At 45.5% G+C, this 20,232-nt stretch overlaps 1 protein-coding gene across 1 annotated transcript; it reads left to right on the top strand.

Moving 5' to 3' along the window:
* Positions 1 to 2,379: 2,379 nt before the first annotated feature.
* LOC105690441 (homeobox protein Nkx-6.2) lies at positions 2,380 to 19,217 on the top strand. The gene is made up of 4 exons (XM_012408222.2): positions 2,380 to 3,696; positions 5,861 to 5,971; positions 9,885 to 10,099; positions 17,639 to 19,217. The coding sequence occupies exons 1-4, from the start codon at positions 3,009 to 3,011 to the stop codon at positions 17,834 to 17,836; spliced, it is 1,212 nt and encodes a 403-aa protein (XP_012263645.2). The 5' UTR covers positions 2,380 to 3,008; the 3' UTR covers positions 17,837 to 19,217.
* Positions 19,218 to 20,232: the final 1,015 nt, after the last annotated feature.

The following is a 20,232-nucleotide window of genomic DNA, read 5'->3' as shown; positions in this document are numbered from 1 at the left end:
TAGACGAACGCCGCCCTTAGCTTTTAACATGTATCCATTCAAACGTCAGGGAGTATAATATTTCCACAAAATATTCCGTTTCCATATAATTTCGAGGATTTTCGTCAGCGCGGAAAGCGCGTATCGTTGTACGAGACAGACGTCAGAGGCTTATACCCATACCGACCGTGATTAGGATCTGATTTTGTTGGCGTGAAATGTCGAGAATATAAGCGCGGATCATGTATCGGAGCTTTTTCTACAAATCTCGTCATTCTCATCAACGACGGAACAAGGTCGTTTCGAAAATGAGCAGAAATTCATGATTCGCATTATTTTCAAAATGCATTCGATATCGAAACGTCCTTCAATATATATATGTATATGGGCTTATCTGAAATTCGAATGTCTTGAAATCACCTCTGGACTGGTTTGATAAAATATCATCGACACCACGAATATACGACGGACACGAATGATCACCGATTTACGTCTATACGAGTACCTGTATATACATACTTAGGATATATATGATATACAGTGCGCGTTACGCGGTAATGAATAGCGTATAGGTACTGAAATTTTAGGTGTATGATACAATTATGCAAATTGAGTTCACTGCCGTACTGCACAGTTGATTCTGCCCCTATATTATAACGCGATGTTGGATCGCAGCGGAGAGAAATCTAGTTTGGTTGCATGGCGAGGGGGTCTGTCGTTGCAGTATGCCGTCATTAGACTGCAGTTAAAATGAAAAGGTTACGTTAGGTCAGTCTTTTATGGATGGCGTATATATACGTACGGTTTATGAAAAGGGAAAAAGGGAATCCCCGCGTGCGGATTGACACGTCGGCTTTCGGATTATCCACGCCCGACTAACTGCATAACTAATCCGATTCAATTGCCACCGTGATACGTACTAGGTATATATATATAAATATATATATATATACCCAAACGGAGCGTCAATACCAACGCAACTCGAATCGTGACGATGTAAGGACGATTCTTGCCAATAAATAAAACGCGTGAAACATTTCATCGCTCTATTAGACACCTCAGCACCTCGTCACGTTTCAAAACTATATACAACGATCGATGAAAATAGCTTGGGTTATTACGATCGGTGAAACTAACGTGACCCACATACCTATTTCTATAGATCTGTTCCAACGATCAACGATCCCGCGTCGGTATACCTACGTACATTCTATACAATTTTTTTCTCTTTCCCCACTCGCGGCATATCGTGTGTCATTAATAAAATTTGATGTGCTGGAAAATTGCATCTCAATTACGCGGCCGATGTTACCGATTAATATCACCTACGAACTTCTGCACGGCTATAATGTCCTCGGGGCACGTGTGGATTCGTGTATGTATATATATACGTATGTACGGAAAAATTCAACCAGCGGGCCATGGGAAACTTACTTTTTCCGAATGTATGTAGGTATACGACGGTGTAATGGGATGAGAAAAAAAAAAATTAGTATTTAACCGTAGGTACTATACATACCGACTGCGGAGCGTTTTTTGCAAAATTCTCATGTCGTCGTTTGTCACGAAACGAAAGAAAAAAAAATAAAAAAAAAAAAAAATTTACTCCGTGACAATTTGGACGTGAACTCGACTCGAAACGACCTAGTAGTAGTTTACGTAGGTGCTGTTTATTCGTACGGTACAATAGATTCGAACGACACCCACGCGAGGATATTGTTAGATCCCGCCATTTTGTATTAGGTATAGAAACGAATATATGAAGAGGAAGGAGAGTGTCCCGGTTGCAGATGGTAGATGAATGGTCTTCGCCAGAAGCAAGTCCCTGTCGTAAAGAGCAAACAAGAAATGTACAATTAATCTTAATACCACTACGCCGGGACGTCGCGTCGGTCAGAGATCGGATGAGCGTTGCAGCGGGTAAGGTGAACCGTAGATGATGGGCAAAATGTCCGAAAAAGTCCTTGTATGAGGGGTGTACGGTGAGTGACACCGAGCACATTATATACGTGGAATTCAAGAGCGTTCGTTCCGACGTTTGGAGATAAAAAGGTTTTTCCAGAAGCTCCGCTTTCGCTCCGGGCAAGGCGATGCCGAGGCGAGTCACAAACCGTAGGAACCAGCTCTTGTTTTATTCAGTCAGGATCATAAATTACGGGTTTAAACACACAATGAAAGACGCTTAACAAGAAGCTAATGCGAGATTGAGAGGCTCCGCCTACGGCAGGGTTCCCTTCCGGTGTAACCCGACGCGACGTCCAATCCCGTAGCTCCGGTAACGCCCACAAAATACGGACAGGCGCACTCCGGTCGTTCGGAAACTCTCCCTCTCCGTTCCGTCCTCCTCTTTTTCACATCCGACTCGCTTACACTCGATGTATCTCTCCTCGGCATAGAGGAAAGACTGCGAGTAGAACCCCCGACGTGGACCAACACCCGACTCGACTCGAGGGGGTCAGTTCGACGACGACATTCCCGGACGGTATTCCGTTCAGAGACAACCGCGCCTCGTACTCGCGATCGCAGAAGTCAACGAGACCGTACCAGGAGGGATGCCGGACTGTCGGACGACAAAGCATTGGAATTACTAGTTCATTCGCTTAAGAGTGTCCATCAGTTTGTGTCCACGTTGTAAATCACCGTGGTAAGGTTCCGAGTGCCTTCGACCGAGAGTGCACGGTCTCAAAAAACTTCGATATCAACGATACCGACGATCCCGAGAGTGTTCGTCGAAACGGGGGTGTATTCTCGTCGGATTGTCGGAAAATTAACTAGGTGAAATAATTCAGTCGTGGATTAAAACTGTCGTACGTACGTTAACGTGATGGAAGGTCATCGTGTTCGTGCGGCGTCGTAATTGTGACCGCACAGGTTGAAAACAAACTACTCAATCTCAATCCGCGGGTGACATCGACGAGAAGTAAAGCTGCGAAGCTAACGGCCGGTTGTCCGTAACGCTGGGCTAAAAGGAACAAAACTCGCGTCCCCTGGATAACTTCAGGCCAACCCTGAACTATGCATGGTGCGAAATGGTGTGCTCCTTGACTAAGACGAGCTGCGCGGGGGAAAGTGCGGAAGGTTGTGCGGATTTGAGAGTGATCAGATCAGGGGTACACGTGGGTAGTTTAGAGAATAGCGAACCCGGTGCAGACATGTCATCGTTGAGCGACGCTCATCGTCGGAGCGCAAGCCACTTGGACGGCGACCGGAGTTCCTCCGCGGGCTCTTCCCTCGGTTCTTGTTCGCCGCCGCCGCCTTCCAGCCACTCGCCACCGCCCCCCAGACCTCCGTGGCTACACGATTTTCACGCGGCCGCCTCGCCGCACGTTCTCCAGTTCCTAAATCTGAGTGCCGCTGGCGGTGGGATGCTCGGTAGCCAACCGTTGGCAGCCCTACATTCCATGGCCGAGAGAAGTCATCAGCAACAACAACACCACCAACAACAGAGTCTGCAATTGTCGGGGGTCTCGGCCGCGCAACTCGCGAATCAGCCGCAGGGACAACCGTCGCCAACGGGCAGCGGTAAACAAAGTCCCGCCACCTCGATTACGTCCGTCGGAAGCAACCCGCACGGCATCGATACCATTCTCTCGAGACCGGCGGCGACGCATCCTCAAGTACCGGTTTCCACCTCGCACGGATTGCCGCCAGCACCTCATCCTCAACCCTTGGCCGCACCGCGGTACGCGATGCACACGGGATTCACCGCCTCCGCTGGTAGGTCGTCGATCGCACAGCTTACCTCGACTATAGCACGTAGGCAGAAATCGAATAGTGTGCTTTTCGTAAGAGCGTCACGAAGTCGCGATGATCGGAAAACGAGGATACTTCTGTTGCCGATGATGTACCATTAAAAGATTCCGTATATAGGTCGATGGACTTGTGGACAACTGGCCATCAATTTGAACGCAATTTTGTCGGCAGATAACTCCCGTAACGCCGATACCATGTTATACTTTCGTCTTAGAAATTTCTGCGAACTGGAACGTGTTTCTCAATCATTCGGTCGGTCAATTTTACTGTACGCGCAACGTTCGATGTAACGCGGAATTGACGTTTACGAAAACCTGACGAACTATTCTACGTGATCGATCTCGATGTGAAGATCGCTCCAATAATTTTTGGTAGCATTTTTTCCGAGTCTAGACATGGAGCATATTTTCACGAACTGACGACTGTCGCTCGCTGCAGAATGTAGAAAATCAACCGTGTCATAAATTTTTTTTTTGGGTTTCTGGAAAGTCAATCGAAACGACGTGATAGATCGGTCATAGATATATCGACGTATCGTATACGTTGAATTACACCGCATCTGTCAGAAGTTTTTTCAAACAAATTTCTTTTTTTTTTTCTCTCTTCTTCAGAGTACATCGTACACATACGCACGCTGTTCATTTTAATTTCCCACGGGTGTGTGTAATACACGCGGTGAAAACGGTGTCGCTTGAAACTACATGAACCTACGGTAGATGTATTCATCGCGCGCTTTTGATACCTCGATGGTTATTCGTTCGTATCATTTTATAGCAGTGAATAATAACGTGCGTTATTTATTCGGGGGTATAACGAACGGTTCGATTGATGTCGATCACACCTCGCCGCGTCGTTTGAAGAAGAATAAAAGAAAAAAAAAAAACCAAAAGGAAGAACAAAATTCACAAATCCCCAGCAGCTGTAAATTTGCCCGAGATTGATATTAAATTTAACGTATCCAAGCTACTTATTCGTAAATAGGTGTATCTTGTTACAAACGTGGTTGACGTTTGCTCATTATTGCGCCTGTAATAGGTTGTACATACAATACACGTTACTATCTCAGATCGTATAAATAGTTATTCTATAAAAAATCAACGTATCATATCGCACACAGCGACGCTCGATTTGATCACGACTGACTAATGATCTTCGTCGTAAAAAAGAGAAAGACGCGTAAGAAGGAAATGAAAAAAAAAAACAACAACTTTATTAGTTTATTATATTAAAGTTATACGAGTTGTTAAGCCCAATCATTTGTATTCCGTCTATTAATTTTCATACCGGCATGCACGCCGTATACGTATACGTGTATACCTATAGTCGATTATATTTTCTACCGCCGACTGCAGGCGTGCGGTATACAGTTACACAGGTATATTATATACCTACCTAATATTCATAGAGGACCCGCAAACCAATTATTATACGTACACAACGTGATCTCTCGTTGCGATCCATCTCTCTAATTACAAATAATATTAAACGCGTTACTTACGCGCGTGTATCGCGTGTTCAATTATTCGGGTGTAGGTATACATCGATCACCTTTGTACCAAAGATTTTTCCAATTCGTAATAACATCGTCGGAATGTGTTCAATTATACGACTATTATATCTATGAAGATGTACGCGAGGGAACACGAAAGTAAAATATTACTTCATTCCATCGAGGTACAATACATACATATGTGTATACCCGTGTAGAGACGCGAGGCGATCGTCATCGCGCTGCAACGCCCCGTTAACACGCGAAAGCGGCTCGCGTTTCCATCGAAATAACACGCCAATCGTTTCGTTCTATGAACGTGTGCGTATATACCTACACATTACGCATATACAGAGAGAGACACACGTAAGAATGGATAATTTTTATGAATATTACACATCCTGCTTCGATACGAGACACTGTACAGTATAATTTAATCCACGATACGTGACTCGATGATTGCTTGATAATTATACCGCTTCACAAATATGATCGTCTAACAGAAAATTGAATTACAATTGCTTCGATCGACCGAACGCATCTGTACGAATCGTGCGGATGTTTGTAGTTTTATTTTCCCCTTATTCCGACGATTATCGCTCAATGGATCGCCCGTGGTTAATTGTAATTTCGTTACAGGTATGGGACAGTTTCAACAGAGGACGGAACCTCGGCATCCGGCCGTTTATTGGCCAGGACTTCAAGGACTCGTTAGCGATCCTTTGGCATGGCGAGCCAGATTACATTCTCGTAAGTATTGAATTGATTTCACAAATTTCAATCCTCTTTTCATATACCGTCGCAAGTCTTTCGTCGATGTCGATTAAAAACGAAACAAAATATCGCGTGCTCGAAAAGCATAAAAAAAAAGAAAACAGAATATTTTCTTCCTACCGGCCGAATATCCCTTCGGTGAAATAAAAGAAAAAAAAAGATTTCGATCGGATACACTGAGCGAATCGTTTGAGTTCGCATTCGTCGATCGAGCGATTACCCGGTGAAGAAAGTTCGATTAAAAAAAAAAATTAAAAATCCAATTCGACTAGAGATAAAATCTCAATCATCAATTAACTCGATACAGGATACTTGTAATCACACGTACCGAACTTAGCGCGTTTCAATTCAACGATGTTCGGGTGAATGAAATCGGAAGAGAGACAAGATCGGCGTTAAGGAAGAAAAAAAAGGGAGTTTCGAGCCACCCTCGTCGTCGACAAATTTCCAAAGTTAATAATTTATACACTCCCGAACGTGGAAAACCGCGTATAAATGCTTGTTGGCAAAATCACATATAACACCAAAAAAAGAACACGCGTGACAGTAGGCGGGCGGCTCCCTTTAAACGCATAGATCACTCTCGCGGTAACACATGTGGCGTAAGGAGAGGAGGGCCTCAGGATCCGAGTGCTGCAGAAAGCGTATATAGCGCGGAACGGGATATGGGGTGCTGCGTGTAAGAGGGTTGGCTTCGGTGGTCGGAAATTCGGCGCTCGGTTTTACCTCGACCCGCGACTGATACACATACCCAAATACATACATACATACACACCGTACCCACCCGTGTAAAGATGTGTACATCATTCATGATACACCCACGAGCTCCGCGTGTCCGCGCGAGCTGTGTGGGTGTTAGACATCATATGTGTATATACATACATGGAGTATAAGAGACAGATATAGAGCGCGTACGGCGTGTCTGTTCCTCTTCGCGTCGTCGACGCTACCGGAATATTATATTCAATATTGGCGTGGAAAGGCGTCTCTCTCTCTCCACCTCCGTCCCTTTTTTTTTTTTTTTTATTTCGCATTCCCCGCCAACGCCGGGCTTCGGAGGGAATATAACTCTGGCAATATTTTAACCGTGTGTATAGCTCCCCTTCGACACCCCGTCGGTTCCTCTGGACGTTGCATCGTATTACGGCCGGCGTATATAGCTCCGAGCTCACGTTTTGCAAAAGAAAAGGATAAGGGAGTGTAAAAAAACGTAGAAAAAAAAAAAAAAAAAAAAAAGAAGATATCTTACACCGTTACGGACGTATGTACCTATATATTTTGTTCGGCTCCACACGCGCGCGCGCGGGGGATAAGGTACCCCCACGTATATCCAGATATATTATATAGGTACGATGATCGCCGGACGGGTCTCGTGAGGACTGAAGACGTTAGCCAAATGACTGCCAAGGGAACCACACCGATCCTTTTATTTATGCCTGTTACGCCCGCCGATCCCCGATAAAACACAAGGCAAACGTAAGAGAGCTGAAAGAGGAGAAAAGGTGCCGCATAACTACATCGCCCCCGTTACTTTAATTCCGCGTTTTGATCCCGCGCTGCACGACGTAGTAGTTATCTCGGGGTGACAAGAGGCACGCGGGGTATGAAGGGAAAAAAAAGAGAACCGCGGACATATTCACAGGTGCCCATAGTACCGCGTGTGTACACAAGCAATAAGAAAATGAGAAACGGGAAAAGAGGAAACGGAGAAAAATGAAGGGGTCGAGAGAGAGAGAGAGCGAGCGAGAGAGAGAGAGAGAGATAGAGATGGGGAATTGGGAGACGCGTAGTAAAAAATTTGCTGACCAGCCACCGGCCAATCTTTGTTTGGCGATCCGTAGCTAGACGCGGCGCGTGCTATCCGTCGGTCCACCGGGATAACAAACAACCCGATATCGTATTCCGAGTCGACGACGTCGCTAACGTTATATACCCGTCTCTCTCGAATGGAATACAGGAATCTTTTCGAAATCGATCATCGTAACGAGTTCTCCGCGAAGTCGAAAATCCGAAATTTCAATAGCGCGATATACACACGCGCGTTATACGGTTTAATTTTCTCGCAACGAGTATCACGTTATACATAGATATACAATGGAGCTGTACAATAACGTCCGTCGTAATTTACTTTTCGGCGTGTGAATAAAAGTTCGGGCTTTCTTTTCGGATCTTTGTAAGCTCTCGGCGTCAAGGTACCGCTTCGATATATCCCGTACATCTACGGTACCACGTATACAAGAGTACTACACCTACACAACACACGTGTGTATTATATGTGTAATATGTGCGCCCTGGACGCGTACCGTTTGTGTAGGCGTGAGCGGGGCGAACGTAGAGTGTGCGGTAAGCAGCTCGTTAGAGCCCCTAGCTGCTCCGCCGTGCGGCCATTAAAGCCTCGTTCTGTATTCCGTTACAAATTGCTTTATTAAATTAAAGTCCCACGACGGAGATACCCCACCCCCGACCCCCTCTCTTCCCCCTCGCCCTCCTCCCCCCTCCCCCCTTGCCCCTCAAACCCCCCGCATCGCCCGACCCCCACTCTCAACCACTGGGCGCCCAAAGCCCGAAGCGCGGGGAGGGAGGGTTGCCCGCTCTTAATTACGGCCGCCCAACGCACCGGATAACGATTGCCTATGATAATTAACGGAGAGAAAAAAAGTTTGGCAACAAAAACGCAAGAAAAAGGTTGAACGGAACGCGCCGCGCCGCGACGCCTCGTCTCTGTATAGGGTACATACGTACAGACGTATGCACGTTTACATGTATTGCATAGAAATTCAGATTATATACATTTACAAGGGATGGCGTGCAGCTGCTCGAATAAACCACGAGACAACGTCGTTTGTTATTTTGTGATACGATAAGGCGATGAAAAAAAAAAAAAAAAAAACAGGGCGGCTCTTTTCCATCAGTTTGCGCGAAAAGATGAAGGGGTTGAGCGGTGATTGTCGTTATATAGGAGGTAAAAATTGTAGTTGGTGAATGTGGTTGATTTTTTCATCAATTAATCGGATGAAAAGACGAACGATCATCGGTCCCGGGGGACAAATGTGAGAGAGGTCTGACTGGATAACGTCGCTTGTCCGGTTTTAACGACGATTACCTGCGAAGGATTTCGAGATACCGGGTGACATTTTCCCTCGGGACGTTGAAAGCTGAACGAAGATGCTCTCTCGGCACGCACCGACTTCCAGATGTTCGTACGACGTACGTGCCTCTAGAAACTGGTAGCGTATCCGTCGCAGCTGTACATATATGTACATTATACGTATGTATGTGAAAACGTCTTCGTAGCTCCTGAAGGAACCTTATACTGCGGGCTGGGCGAGACCCCCTGGGTCCTCCGGGGGTGGAGGATGCGTCGCCGGTTTTCCAATTCTCTTTCTCCCTCCCTCTCGTCGCGGGCAATCTCTGTTTCTTCGCTCTCGCTCTCTCTCTCTCTCTCTCTCCGTCTATCTCCGGGCCAACCAATGAGCTGTCGCTGCTTCATACAGACGCCCGGATCCCGCTCGTAAAATAAATAAGACAAGAGGGCGCTATACGGCTTGTTGCCCCTCGGGATGATTGCTTTATTTCATGGGCTCTCCTTGTTTTCGCGTTTGTACGGTTATTGCCTTGGCCCTGTCCTTTATTTCCTTGGGACGCCCTTCGATTGACCCTTTTCCGGCTACCGTTCCTTCCGAGCCTTTCGCTCTGCTCGCGCGGCGTTGATTATATACGAAACCTCGCACAACATTATCACTGAACACTTTATGCGACAACAACGATTGCGTGCCTCGATTTTTCCCACCTTTCGATCGGCGAAACTGTTTTCCTCGCCGCTTCGTTGCACGCACCTGCAGGATTCGAATGAAATTTGGCTACGATCGAATGATATATTTTGTTGCAGTTTCGCAACAGCTCGGATGTCAGCAAGCGATGACCGGCGCGGGAGGCGGTGGCCTCGGGGACCACGAGGGTGGCAAGAAGAAACACACCAGGCCTACGTTTAGCGGTCAACAAATATTCGCCCTAGAGAAGACCTTCGAACAAACGAAATACCTGGCGGGTCCGGAACGCGCAAAATTAGCCTACGCACTCGGAATGTCCGAATCACAAGTCAAGGTAAAAGAATTTTCGTATTCTCAAAGACGCGCCCCCCCCCCCCCCCCGAAGTTCGAAAAATATTCAAGACAACGATGAACTGTCATTCGTTTGTCCAATTTTGCAATAAATCGAGTATCGGTCGTTGATTGATTGTTGTTCGGTTGGTTAAATGATAAAATTATCCGATTAATACAATCGATTACTCGATGTGTATATAGAAGAGCGAAAGAGGTCGGTTGACAAGTGGTTTACAGTCGATCAAAATCGTGGCGAACGATCGCCCGGTGAGGAGTGGAGGGATCGAGGGAGGTTCTTTCCGGTGATAAAAGAACAAAAAAAAAAAACAACGAACGAACGAAAGAGAGAAAAAAAAAGAAAAGAGATTGGATAAAATGGAGAATGAAGAGAAAAAGTTGAGCCCCGAAAGCAGCGAGGACGTGAACGCGGACGTGACAAGCCCCCGTGGCACCTGCGCCCTGCGCGGTACGACCGCGTCCCGTACGGTCGGTCGCGAGGGAATCCCGTAGGTTCGAGGGAAAGACGCGCGACGTACGCCCTCCTCTTTCCTCCGTTACACAGCCGTCGCGACGCCGCTGCCTCGACCACCCCTGTTAGTCCGAAAACCCCCTGGGTAAGGGTGGTAGCAGCGCGTCGCGGCTGCCGCGCCGATGTAGCGCTGTCATTGGCTCGTTCAGCGCGGCCATATTTACATTTTTATTGAAAGCTACAAGTCTGTGTTTGTGAGTGATGGCGCGGGCCAAACGCAGCGAGGGAATATCGCGGAGAGGGGGATGAAGAAGGGAGGGGAATATAGAGAGGGAAGACGCTCGCTCGACGGAGGAAGGGATGGCGTTCAATTACCTCGGATTTTACCCGGGGAATGCCGATTCACTAGCTCCTACATACATACATATATATATATATATATATATATAGGTATATAGGTATATGCACCGCAGCCGTACCAGCTTTCTTTCTTCCTTCTCTTTTATTCTTTTTTATTCTTTCTTCTCCTCTTCTTCCTTCCGTTGTATCTATTATAGAGCACCCTCGCGGTACAAAATATAATCTTCGGGTCTGGAACGATTTTTGGAGAAGATAAACGACTCCGCCGGATTTCCCGTAGGTAGAGCATCTTATTCCGCGTGAATCGTGCACTCGAAAAATTATTCAAAACGAATTCACTTTACATGAGTCGATTATTAAATCTTCCGTACGACCTCGATATTGTGGTACATCTTGACGCGCGAATCGAAGCTGAACCTCAGGTATTTTCACAACAGAAATCACCAGATTTCTCGAAATGAGCAAATTTTATCCTCCTCCCGATGAAATCAAGTAAAAAAATACGAACGAAACTTTGAACTTTTCGTCGGAAAATCTTGACGCATTGCGGGGTAACAAGTGCTCGGAGTGGGGGGGGACTCTCGAAAAGGTCATTGTCAGATCGAACAACGAAACCTAGAAAGTCGACGAATATCAATTCTAATTATACCACGATTACGCGACGTGTCAAGGTCTGACCGGGTCAAACCGCACCAAAACTTGAAGTGTACATATGGTCGAAAACCCACAAACTCCTATGAAAACCGATCGGCTTAAATACGTCGGTGATATCGCGAATGCACGGAGGAGGGGGTGCGGTACGTATAGTCGAAAGGGGGGGGAGGGGGTGGGGGTTAAATTTTGTCGCTTAGGAGGGTGTATTCGGAAGAGAGAATAGGAAGCGGGGGAGGGGGGGGGGGGGGGGGGGGGGTGGGGTACGCGTAGCTGTTTACCACGGCTGTATAATCCTCTCGCGTCGTGGACGAATATCAATATCAATGACGTCAATTAGTAGGAACGAGGCAGCCCCTCGCCGGTTTCATACCGTAACATTATATATACACCGTGCCGCAGGCGTCCGCCCCATGTATCATTGGTACCCGAGAGAGGAGGTACAGTCGATGGGGGGGGGGGGGGGGGTGGAAGCCTCCCCCACCCCCCCGTGATAAATCATGGCAGCAGGCGGCGTCCTTCATTCACCTCCTCTACTCACCACCACCCACGCGATATATTCGGCTCTCCGAACACCAAATCACCATCAAAATTGCCGCACATGCACTTGACTCCATAACGTGCCATTATAATTGCCCGCCTCACGAGTATTGTAGCGCCGCTGTGCGTAGCTCCGGTCTAGCGTATTCAGCCCCGTATAGGTATACGGATACGACATTCCGATACCTATGTATTGCACGGATGCGAACCGGCGAAATTCTTCATTCGACGCGGATACCGTTTCTACCTGTATTTTCACTCAGAGCAATTAAAAAAAGTACAAGGTGTTATACACACACTTTTATCCTCACGGACCTGTGACTCGGGGGTGGGGTGTTACGCCGGGAAATCACCGGCAACCGCATGAAAACGAATGACGTTTGACCTCGAAAAATGAGTGGAGTAAACGAGACGAGTATAAAAATGCGAATACCTGCCCAAATTCATTAAGGTCATTATATACTACACTATTTGAAAGTGAGGAGTGTAGAGTTTTTTTACATCGTCCCATCCCCCTTTTGGCGATTCTAAACGTACATATATTCAAAGCTGTTGAGGGAGTAGGAGAGAAATGTCATTGCACGCGCCCGTTTATAGATTGCGGTGGACGTGTTACGGTTACGAGCTTTTACTAGAATTAAACGTCAAGAACGAACGGAAGACGGAAAGATCAGTCGCGTAAAAACTCTGATGATGGATTTCGGATCGCTGATGCAAAAACCACGTGAGAACGACATCTCGGTGTACAGGGATGATACGGATACATCGAATATTCCGTGAGATGAGAATAATCCGACTGCGAGTCTCTATACCTACGGTTGAAATATATTTTTATATTCCTATCGGAAGTTTTCCCTCGCGGGTTCGGCGGCGCATCAGATCGAATTAAGGACGCGACTAGAGAGATAAAAAAACAAAGATCGAGTCGACGAAGCAAGGAAGTAGAAGTCGGAGGTATCGTACAAGGGAAACGAGGGGCGAGTATATAGGTACATGGGAAAAACAGAATCCAGACGTAGTCGGTGGTTGGGAAAAACAAGTCATGGTAAAACGCTTCGCCTGCGTACCCGTTCATATACTGGAGTTATAAAATTTTCTCCCCGCCGTGCAAAATTTGATTCCTGTATAAAAATTGAATATATGGGGGGATAACGGGAATCGGTGAAGCCATTTGATCTCGTCGAGCAAAAGCGAGAGCGTGCCTTCGCCGCCGAATGAGAGGAGGCGATCCGATCGGCGATAGGGGTGAACGGGGCGGAGAGCAGAAAGAGAGATGGAAAACCAAAAATAGAAAGAAAAAAAAAGAAAAAAAAAAAAACACAAATGGGAAGGAGGGAACCGAAGTATAAGACGGGGGTGAGTTGAAACATATCGATATGGCGTAGCGCGACGAGACCGGAATACAGAGATGCGCATTATCGCCGAAGACGGGAAACCCCTCCAATTTTCTTCTCTCTCGCACCCGGACCTTCTTACCGCCTCTTCTTCGGACTCTTTCAATATTTCCCCGAATCTCGAACCGTCGACTATTGTAGGTACATATCGCCTGGATTTCGACGAAGAATTGGAAATTCTGAAAATTTACAGAAATTATACGAATGTTCCGTATTATCCTCGTCACGTACGCGGTTCAGCCCGATCCGCAGGGATTGACTAATTTTTGAAATTCCGTAGCCTACGAGGAGGTTGAAAAAGGTCACACGCGAGTGTCTAACAGCAGGGAATATATCCGGGCGTAAACTCGTTCCCCGGGACATCGACGACTGGAAAACGTGTAAATATAGAGTGAGCTGAACGAGGCATACAAGGAATACGAGATTTATCGTTGAATTTGTCGAGTCGCGACGTTCGAATAAAACGTACAGCAAATGGCACGGAAGGAGTTTTAAAACTTACCATCGGTGGAAGCGCGACGCACGGATCATCGGGCACGATTCAAAGGTCCCTAGGCTTCGATGTCGCGCATTATATACACGTACGCGCCGCAACGACATCACTCGATCGAGTGCAGCGTTTCGGTAGTTTTTAGGATCAACGACAATATCGTCGCGGTTCACTCGCGAACAACGACATTCCACACGCGGCGTATACACGGGGTACGTTTCACAGTTTAAAATAGCGGGAGTTTTTTTTTGCGGGGGTTGAATTCGGATAACACCCTAAAATATACAATCGCGCGGTACGTAACGCGAAGCGATATTTCAAACACGCAACGATCAGTCACGCGCGGTAGATCGCGATTATCCCGGGAAGATTGCTCAACCACGATTTTCGTCACCGTCGATACACACGTTGGATGGAGAGAAAATCGTCATACCCCGCACCCTCACCTAAAATCCAAAGTATCGCTGTTGTTTTTTCAACGGTGCGAATCGAAGTAACGCATCTGTCGGAACGAGCGCGGTTCCATATCGCAATTTTCGCCGGCTAGGCGTCTGCAAGAATCTCTGAAAAACCAGATTTCACGTCCTCTCGTCCGGCTGTATAGATCCGGACGAAAAGTACCGATTCTTTCGGGATTGTATTTTTTTTTGAAGAATCGTTTTTTTTTTTTTTACGTAATTTTTCGAATCGTCTTACCGCACGGGGAGTTGTGAGCTTCGTCCCTTGTTTAGGGGAGTTAAAACGGGCGACCCCGTAACGCGTACGTTGTACGGCGTGTACGTGTACATTAATGTATACATATATATATACAGTTATATATATATATTCGCACATGCCTCCTGCAACTGTTGGATTCATTAAATCAAGATTATCTAAACGTTGGGTATTGTGCTGCAAAGCCAAGTATAAAACCGCAGCTATCCCGGGACAAAAGGTTCCGTGTGTATACCTTATATATACGTGCATATAGGTATACGTACAAGACACAGATATACGATACGCAGGGGTGTGTACACGGCTTGGTAAAGAGGGTAATAAGGGGCGAAGATATACTGCTGGTACATTAACCGCCTAACAAACTAAAAAATTTTCAAAGCGGTTTATAGCATAAGCGTGCGGGCAACCAGGCACGTCGGGATTTATTAGCCGATAGATAAGATATCAAATTATATTATAGTTCGTATCACTTGAAATCTGAATGTGAGATCGTGTCGGTACCGCGATACACGCGCGGGCTGCGCGATGACCCTTTGAATCGAAACGCACGACGCCGCGACGAATCAAAAATATGTATCGATGCAGATATAACTGAAAATTATCGTCGTCGCGCGGAATCGGATAAGTTGAACGATTAATTTTCTTAAAAGGAGAACGACGTTCCGACCGTGTCAAATTTTCTGATCAGATCCGAACGTTTTGTTTCTATTTTTTTTCCTTTACGTCACACCACCGCCGCACATAATACGGCGGACATTTTACGGTGAAATTCGGTTAGCGGCAGGGATAAACTTCTTTTATACCCCGATATACGAATGACGTTGATATCCAATATAAGACGGTTTCTCTCGTATAACTCGACAATTTGTGGTACCCCGAAAGAATACGACACTTCTATATTTATATAAATAAATACGCATTCGGATTTTAGTGTTCGCCGTATATTTGCTTTTATACTTTTAGGCGAGAAACCGAGGACGGAGCAGCGGGGTGTGTGTCGTTTTCTCACCATAATATAATAATATTGCGGAATTTCGTATTTCCGGTTTATCGTTAACGTGTACGATACCGACTCCGAAATTGTTGTCGGCTCGGTAATCGAACGTTTCTCTCCTCGCAAGTATGAGGTGAAATTCGAAGAAACCCGTTACCGATAATTGAAGCAGCCGCGCTCTAATGACCGCTACCGCGGAACCCTGCAGATGCAGCGAATCGAGTCTTTCTTTTTTTTCCTCGTCACTTTGTGCTCGAATCACTCGCCTGCGGCCGAATTCCAGAGGCGACAAAATTATCCGTCAGCGCGGTACACGGGGGGGTTCGTTTGACCTTGTCGAGAGAGAATAGACGCGACGTATACGTATTTACAAGCGTACACCGAATCGACTAGATTAGATTTTCACCGTACCGCAAAACCGCCGCGCAAATATGAGCCCCGTGTTACAGGGGGAATATTTGGTTTGTTGAATTTTGGTTCCGAGCCTGCAGTCGACTCTTAAGAAACCGCAATTGGTGGCGGACTGGTATTTGGGTGAAACGGAAACGACGTAATAGGGCCGCTCGGCGCTCTATCTACATCGCAGCACGCAAACTCTTAGCTTATCGTACGGGAAAAATGATTATTTCGAATCGAAGATCGTCTCTCGCTTTTTAAAAATGATCGTTCCTGAACGAACTGCCCTATTCGTCTTCAAATATGTTGCCGTATACATCAGAATAAATACCATTCTGAATATAAACTCCAAGGAACACTTAACTAAAGATTTATTAAATCTACGTGGAATAGTTTTTGGAGATAGAAATCCTCCTCCCATCTTTGGAAGATCGAAAATTCTTACGTAGAACGAGAATTGAAATAAAACAACCGCAGGTTCGCGGTGAAAGAATTCCATCTAGCTTTATGCGAAAACAAAATCTAAACGAAGCTGTATATTTTTTGAATACCCCGTCTGCTTGATCTGATATTCGCTCTCCTTCTAATAACCCCTCGAAACTTGCATCCGCGGAGTTTTTAATTTTCATCCAAAACATCCGTTAGCTTTTACGAGCGCTACGGTCGTCGGGAGTCGCCATTTTTTTCGTTTTTTAATTTGCTCGAGGCGAGGATCCCGCGCGACACGACGCCCGCTCCTTAGCGTTGGATATTTTTTTTTTCAATCCAACCCCACAAGTACGCACGGACGTTCGGAGCACGGTCGGCTGGCGTAAGCGTATACCTTATATCCCGTATACCTACGTACGTACCTCGGTCGGAATCGGGGTCGAGAAGTCGAGGCGTCGCGGCGGCGTAGGGTTGCAATCACTACCGTCGGAGCGTCGGTGCCCTCCCTCGACGGTAGTTACGTTAATTAAATACATTGTTGCGGGGACACAGAGTCTCGAAGCTCCGACCGCGGCCCGACCTATAGGAGATGTTCCTCGGAGGTTTATAGGCGTAGGGGGGCCATCGACGCTCCAGATCCTCGCCGCACTCGCTCCAAATTCTAACGCTTCTCTCTCCATTGTATTTATATTTATTCGCTAAACTTTTTTTTTCAGTTGTTTTTTGTTTTTTTTTTTTTAATCGTCTCCAGTGAGCCATTGAATGCACCCCGCTTCTGCATTTCGGAAAATTAATCGATTCCGGCTCTCACGTTGTAACTCGATCTTTCTCGTGACGTGTATTCAATCTACTGCGGATTCGTCGTTCGGGAGTTACGAAATTGGCTCGAGAAAACTCGCCATGTTCCAGGCATATGACAAATCGGTGAACTTGATCGGAAAGATTTGGCTCACGTACGGATGGAAAAAAATAATTCATTTGTAGCGAAGCGACAGTTTACCGACGAACGACAGGGTCGTTTATTTTTTTCTTACCTTCGTCAATTTGCCCGAAATCGACGAATCATTTTCTAAACTTCTTCTCTCACTGTTCTGTTACAGGTGTGGTTTCAAAATCGGCGGACAAAGTGGCGTAAGAAACACGCGGCGGAAATGGCGACCGCAAAGAGACGTCAGGAGGAAGTCGAGGGTGTCGGCGGAGAGGGTGACGACGGATGCAGCGACGGCGAGGGTGACGGAAACGGAGACACGGCTGCGAAGAGACTCAGGAGAGAACTCGAGCAACAATACGGGCCCTGAATACTCAAAATCTCCCACCGTAGAACTCGATTTTCGTATCACCGCGAATCGTCGTTATGTGATCGTCCGAGGAACGATAAAAAAAATAAAAAATAAAATAGAAATAAACAGGAGGGAAGGGAAGGGGGAAAAACGTCGAAAAGTAGAGACGTCGTCGGACGTAAAGCAATGTGGAACAGTTCTTCTGACGCCGCATCTGAATGAGGTTCTGAAATTTGGATACTTCCATCTTCTGAGGGGATTTGAGAAAAAGTGCAAATTCTGATTGTATGATGCGGACCGTAGCTTTTTGACATTGAGAGATGAGAGAACGTCGCTGCATTCCGTTGATCGGCGACTCGAATAAACGTCCTTAAATTAGGCGACTGCATAAACGACCGTTGTATTGGTTTGTAGGCTCGAGTCAATCTTCGAGAGAAGAGAAAGTACGCGTATTTCGTTTGAAATAATTCAATAGTATTGCGAGTGTGTACGAACAATTTAATATATCGGCACTCGTTTCGCGTTACGCAATCGCGCCGTATCGAACGTCCCTATTTACTTGCGTATATTATATTGGTTTCGTAGAAAAGTTCGAACGACGACTGCGAGTGCCGCGTATCGAGCAAAATATAATTATGATTGGCAGGCGATAACCGCGCGCAACTATAATTACACCAAAATAATGACTAAAAAGTGATCGGAACGATCCGATGAAAGAATTTTGTATAATATGTAGATATATATAATTAACGTAAATGTGATATTTGGCGTTTTAAATGCGGAGTTGATGATATGGGTAACACACATACAATACACAAAATTACGTACGTACATACCTATATTATGAATATATTATATCTATTGAAAGCAAGGAAAAGTAAAGGAAAAAAAAAACAGAAAAACTAAAAAATTCTATTGATCTCGTAAGGTAAAACACACACACGAAAACTGCACAACGCCACATACAACACACACACACACACACACACACACACATAGTATGTATGCTGAACCACACTAACAAATTATAATGAATATACTGTAATACGAAACGTACACACCAATATATAATAGGTAATTATTAAATTTAAAGTTATAATTACGTATTAATTAAAAGTAATAAAATGAATTACCACACGAGTATTTATATAATCACTGTACAGTATTAGGTAAATTGATATGAGACGAAAAGAAAAGAGAATACTTATGAAGATTAAAAATTGGATAAACGAAAAGGAGAAAAAACAACAAAATAAACAACAAAATACAAAAAACAATTACAAATAAGTTTAGAAGGACTTGTATAAAGCATTGTATAAATTATAAATATTATAATTGCTTGTGTATCATATCTCTGATTTAATAAATGGCCAATACAATATTGTATCTATAATAAAATGACGTTCAGTCAAATCTAATCGGTATTTTATTTTGTTCCCGAGTGACCCGCGAGACAATTTTTTCACCGATATAAGTTCGACGAAATAATCCACGTAGTACAGAACATTCGAGTCATTGAGAATATTTCACGTGATAATTGTCTGATTTGAAAATACCACCGCGGTTACCTATTTTCAAATCGTGAAAAATCGTACTAACTGCGTTCGTCTGACGATCGTACAGTCCATGGGGTTACAACTATCACCGGCGCGTCTAATTGAATTGAGAGGAGAAAACGGTGGGCGAGGGAGGGATCGGTTTCGGGCTACCGACGACAAAATGTTCGACTTTCTTTTGTCAAGGAATGGATAAAGTTGAGGAGAAGGTACATCTATACGTAATACGTATAATGTTCGCGGATTTGGGCGTCAGTTTAATGACACAATGGATACGGCGGCGAGGAAAGAAAGAAAGAAAGAAAGAAAGGAGAGGAGGGAGGGGAGATGCGAGATGAACGAATGAGGGAGAGACGATACCGGGGTAACGGAGAGATGCGCGGTAAAGATCCGTGCACGAAATCGTAAGAAATCTCGAGGAATCCGCTGCTGCAAGGGGGTTCGATTCGGCTTTCAATAAGTCCCGGATAAGAGGGATAAAAGATTTGGTTTACGAGGGTCTCAGCGAATCACTGAGTCCTTGAGAGATTGATCACACCAGCTTCCGATTGCACGTTCGAGAAATAGGCCCTCGCCTCCTCCGAGATTTGTTATACCTATATTTTTCTGACTGCGAAAATCAAATTGCGAATTTATATCTCTCTTCGCCACATACCGCTGAAGTCAAATTCAATTCAAAATTTGCGCAACTGTAGGCTTCTCCCCACCCATGATCTGTCGTACATTTGAAACGAGATTAATGTGAAGTTGAATGAAAAAAGGAATTTTATTCATTTCGGATATCGATTTCGCGACGAATCCCTGCGAGGCGACGTTTTTTTCTCTCTTTTTTTTTCTTTTTCTGTTGGCCTATCTAAT

This window comes from Athalia rosae, chromosome 1 (assembly GCF_917208135.1).
Source record: "Athalia rosae chromosome 1, iyAthRosa1.1, whole genome shotgun sequence".
Lineage (NCBI taxonomy): Eukaryota > Metazoa > Arthropoda > Insecta > Hymenoptera > Athaliidae > Athalia > Athalia rosae.
Note: the sequence above shows the minus strand (reverse complement) of the source record. Positions and strands in the feature narration are given on the sequence as shown.

Excerpts from the sequence above, each read along its gene's own strand:
- LOC105690441 (XM_012408222.2), top strand. The coding sequence starts at position 3,009 with ATGGTGTGCTCCTTGACTAAGACGAGCTGCGCGGGGGAAAGTGCGGAA. Across the intron at positions 5,972-9,884 it reads GCGAGCCAGATTACATTCTC|TTTCGCAACAGCTCGGATGT; the intron begins GTAAGTATTGAA and ends ATTTTGTTGCAG. Across the intron at positions 10,100-17,638 it reads TGTCCGAATCACAAGTCAAG|GTGTGGTTTCAAAATCGGCG; the intron begins GTAAAAGAATTT and ends GTTCTGTTACAG.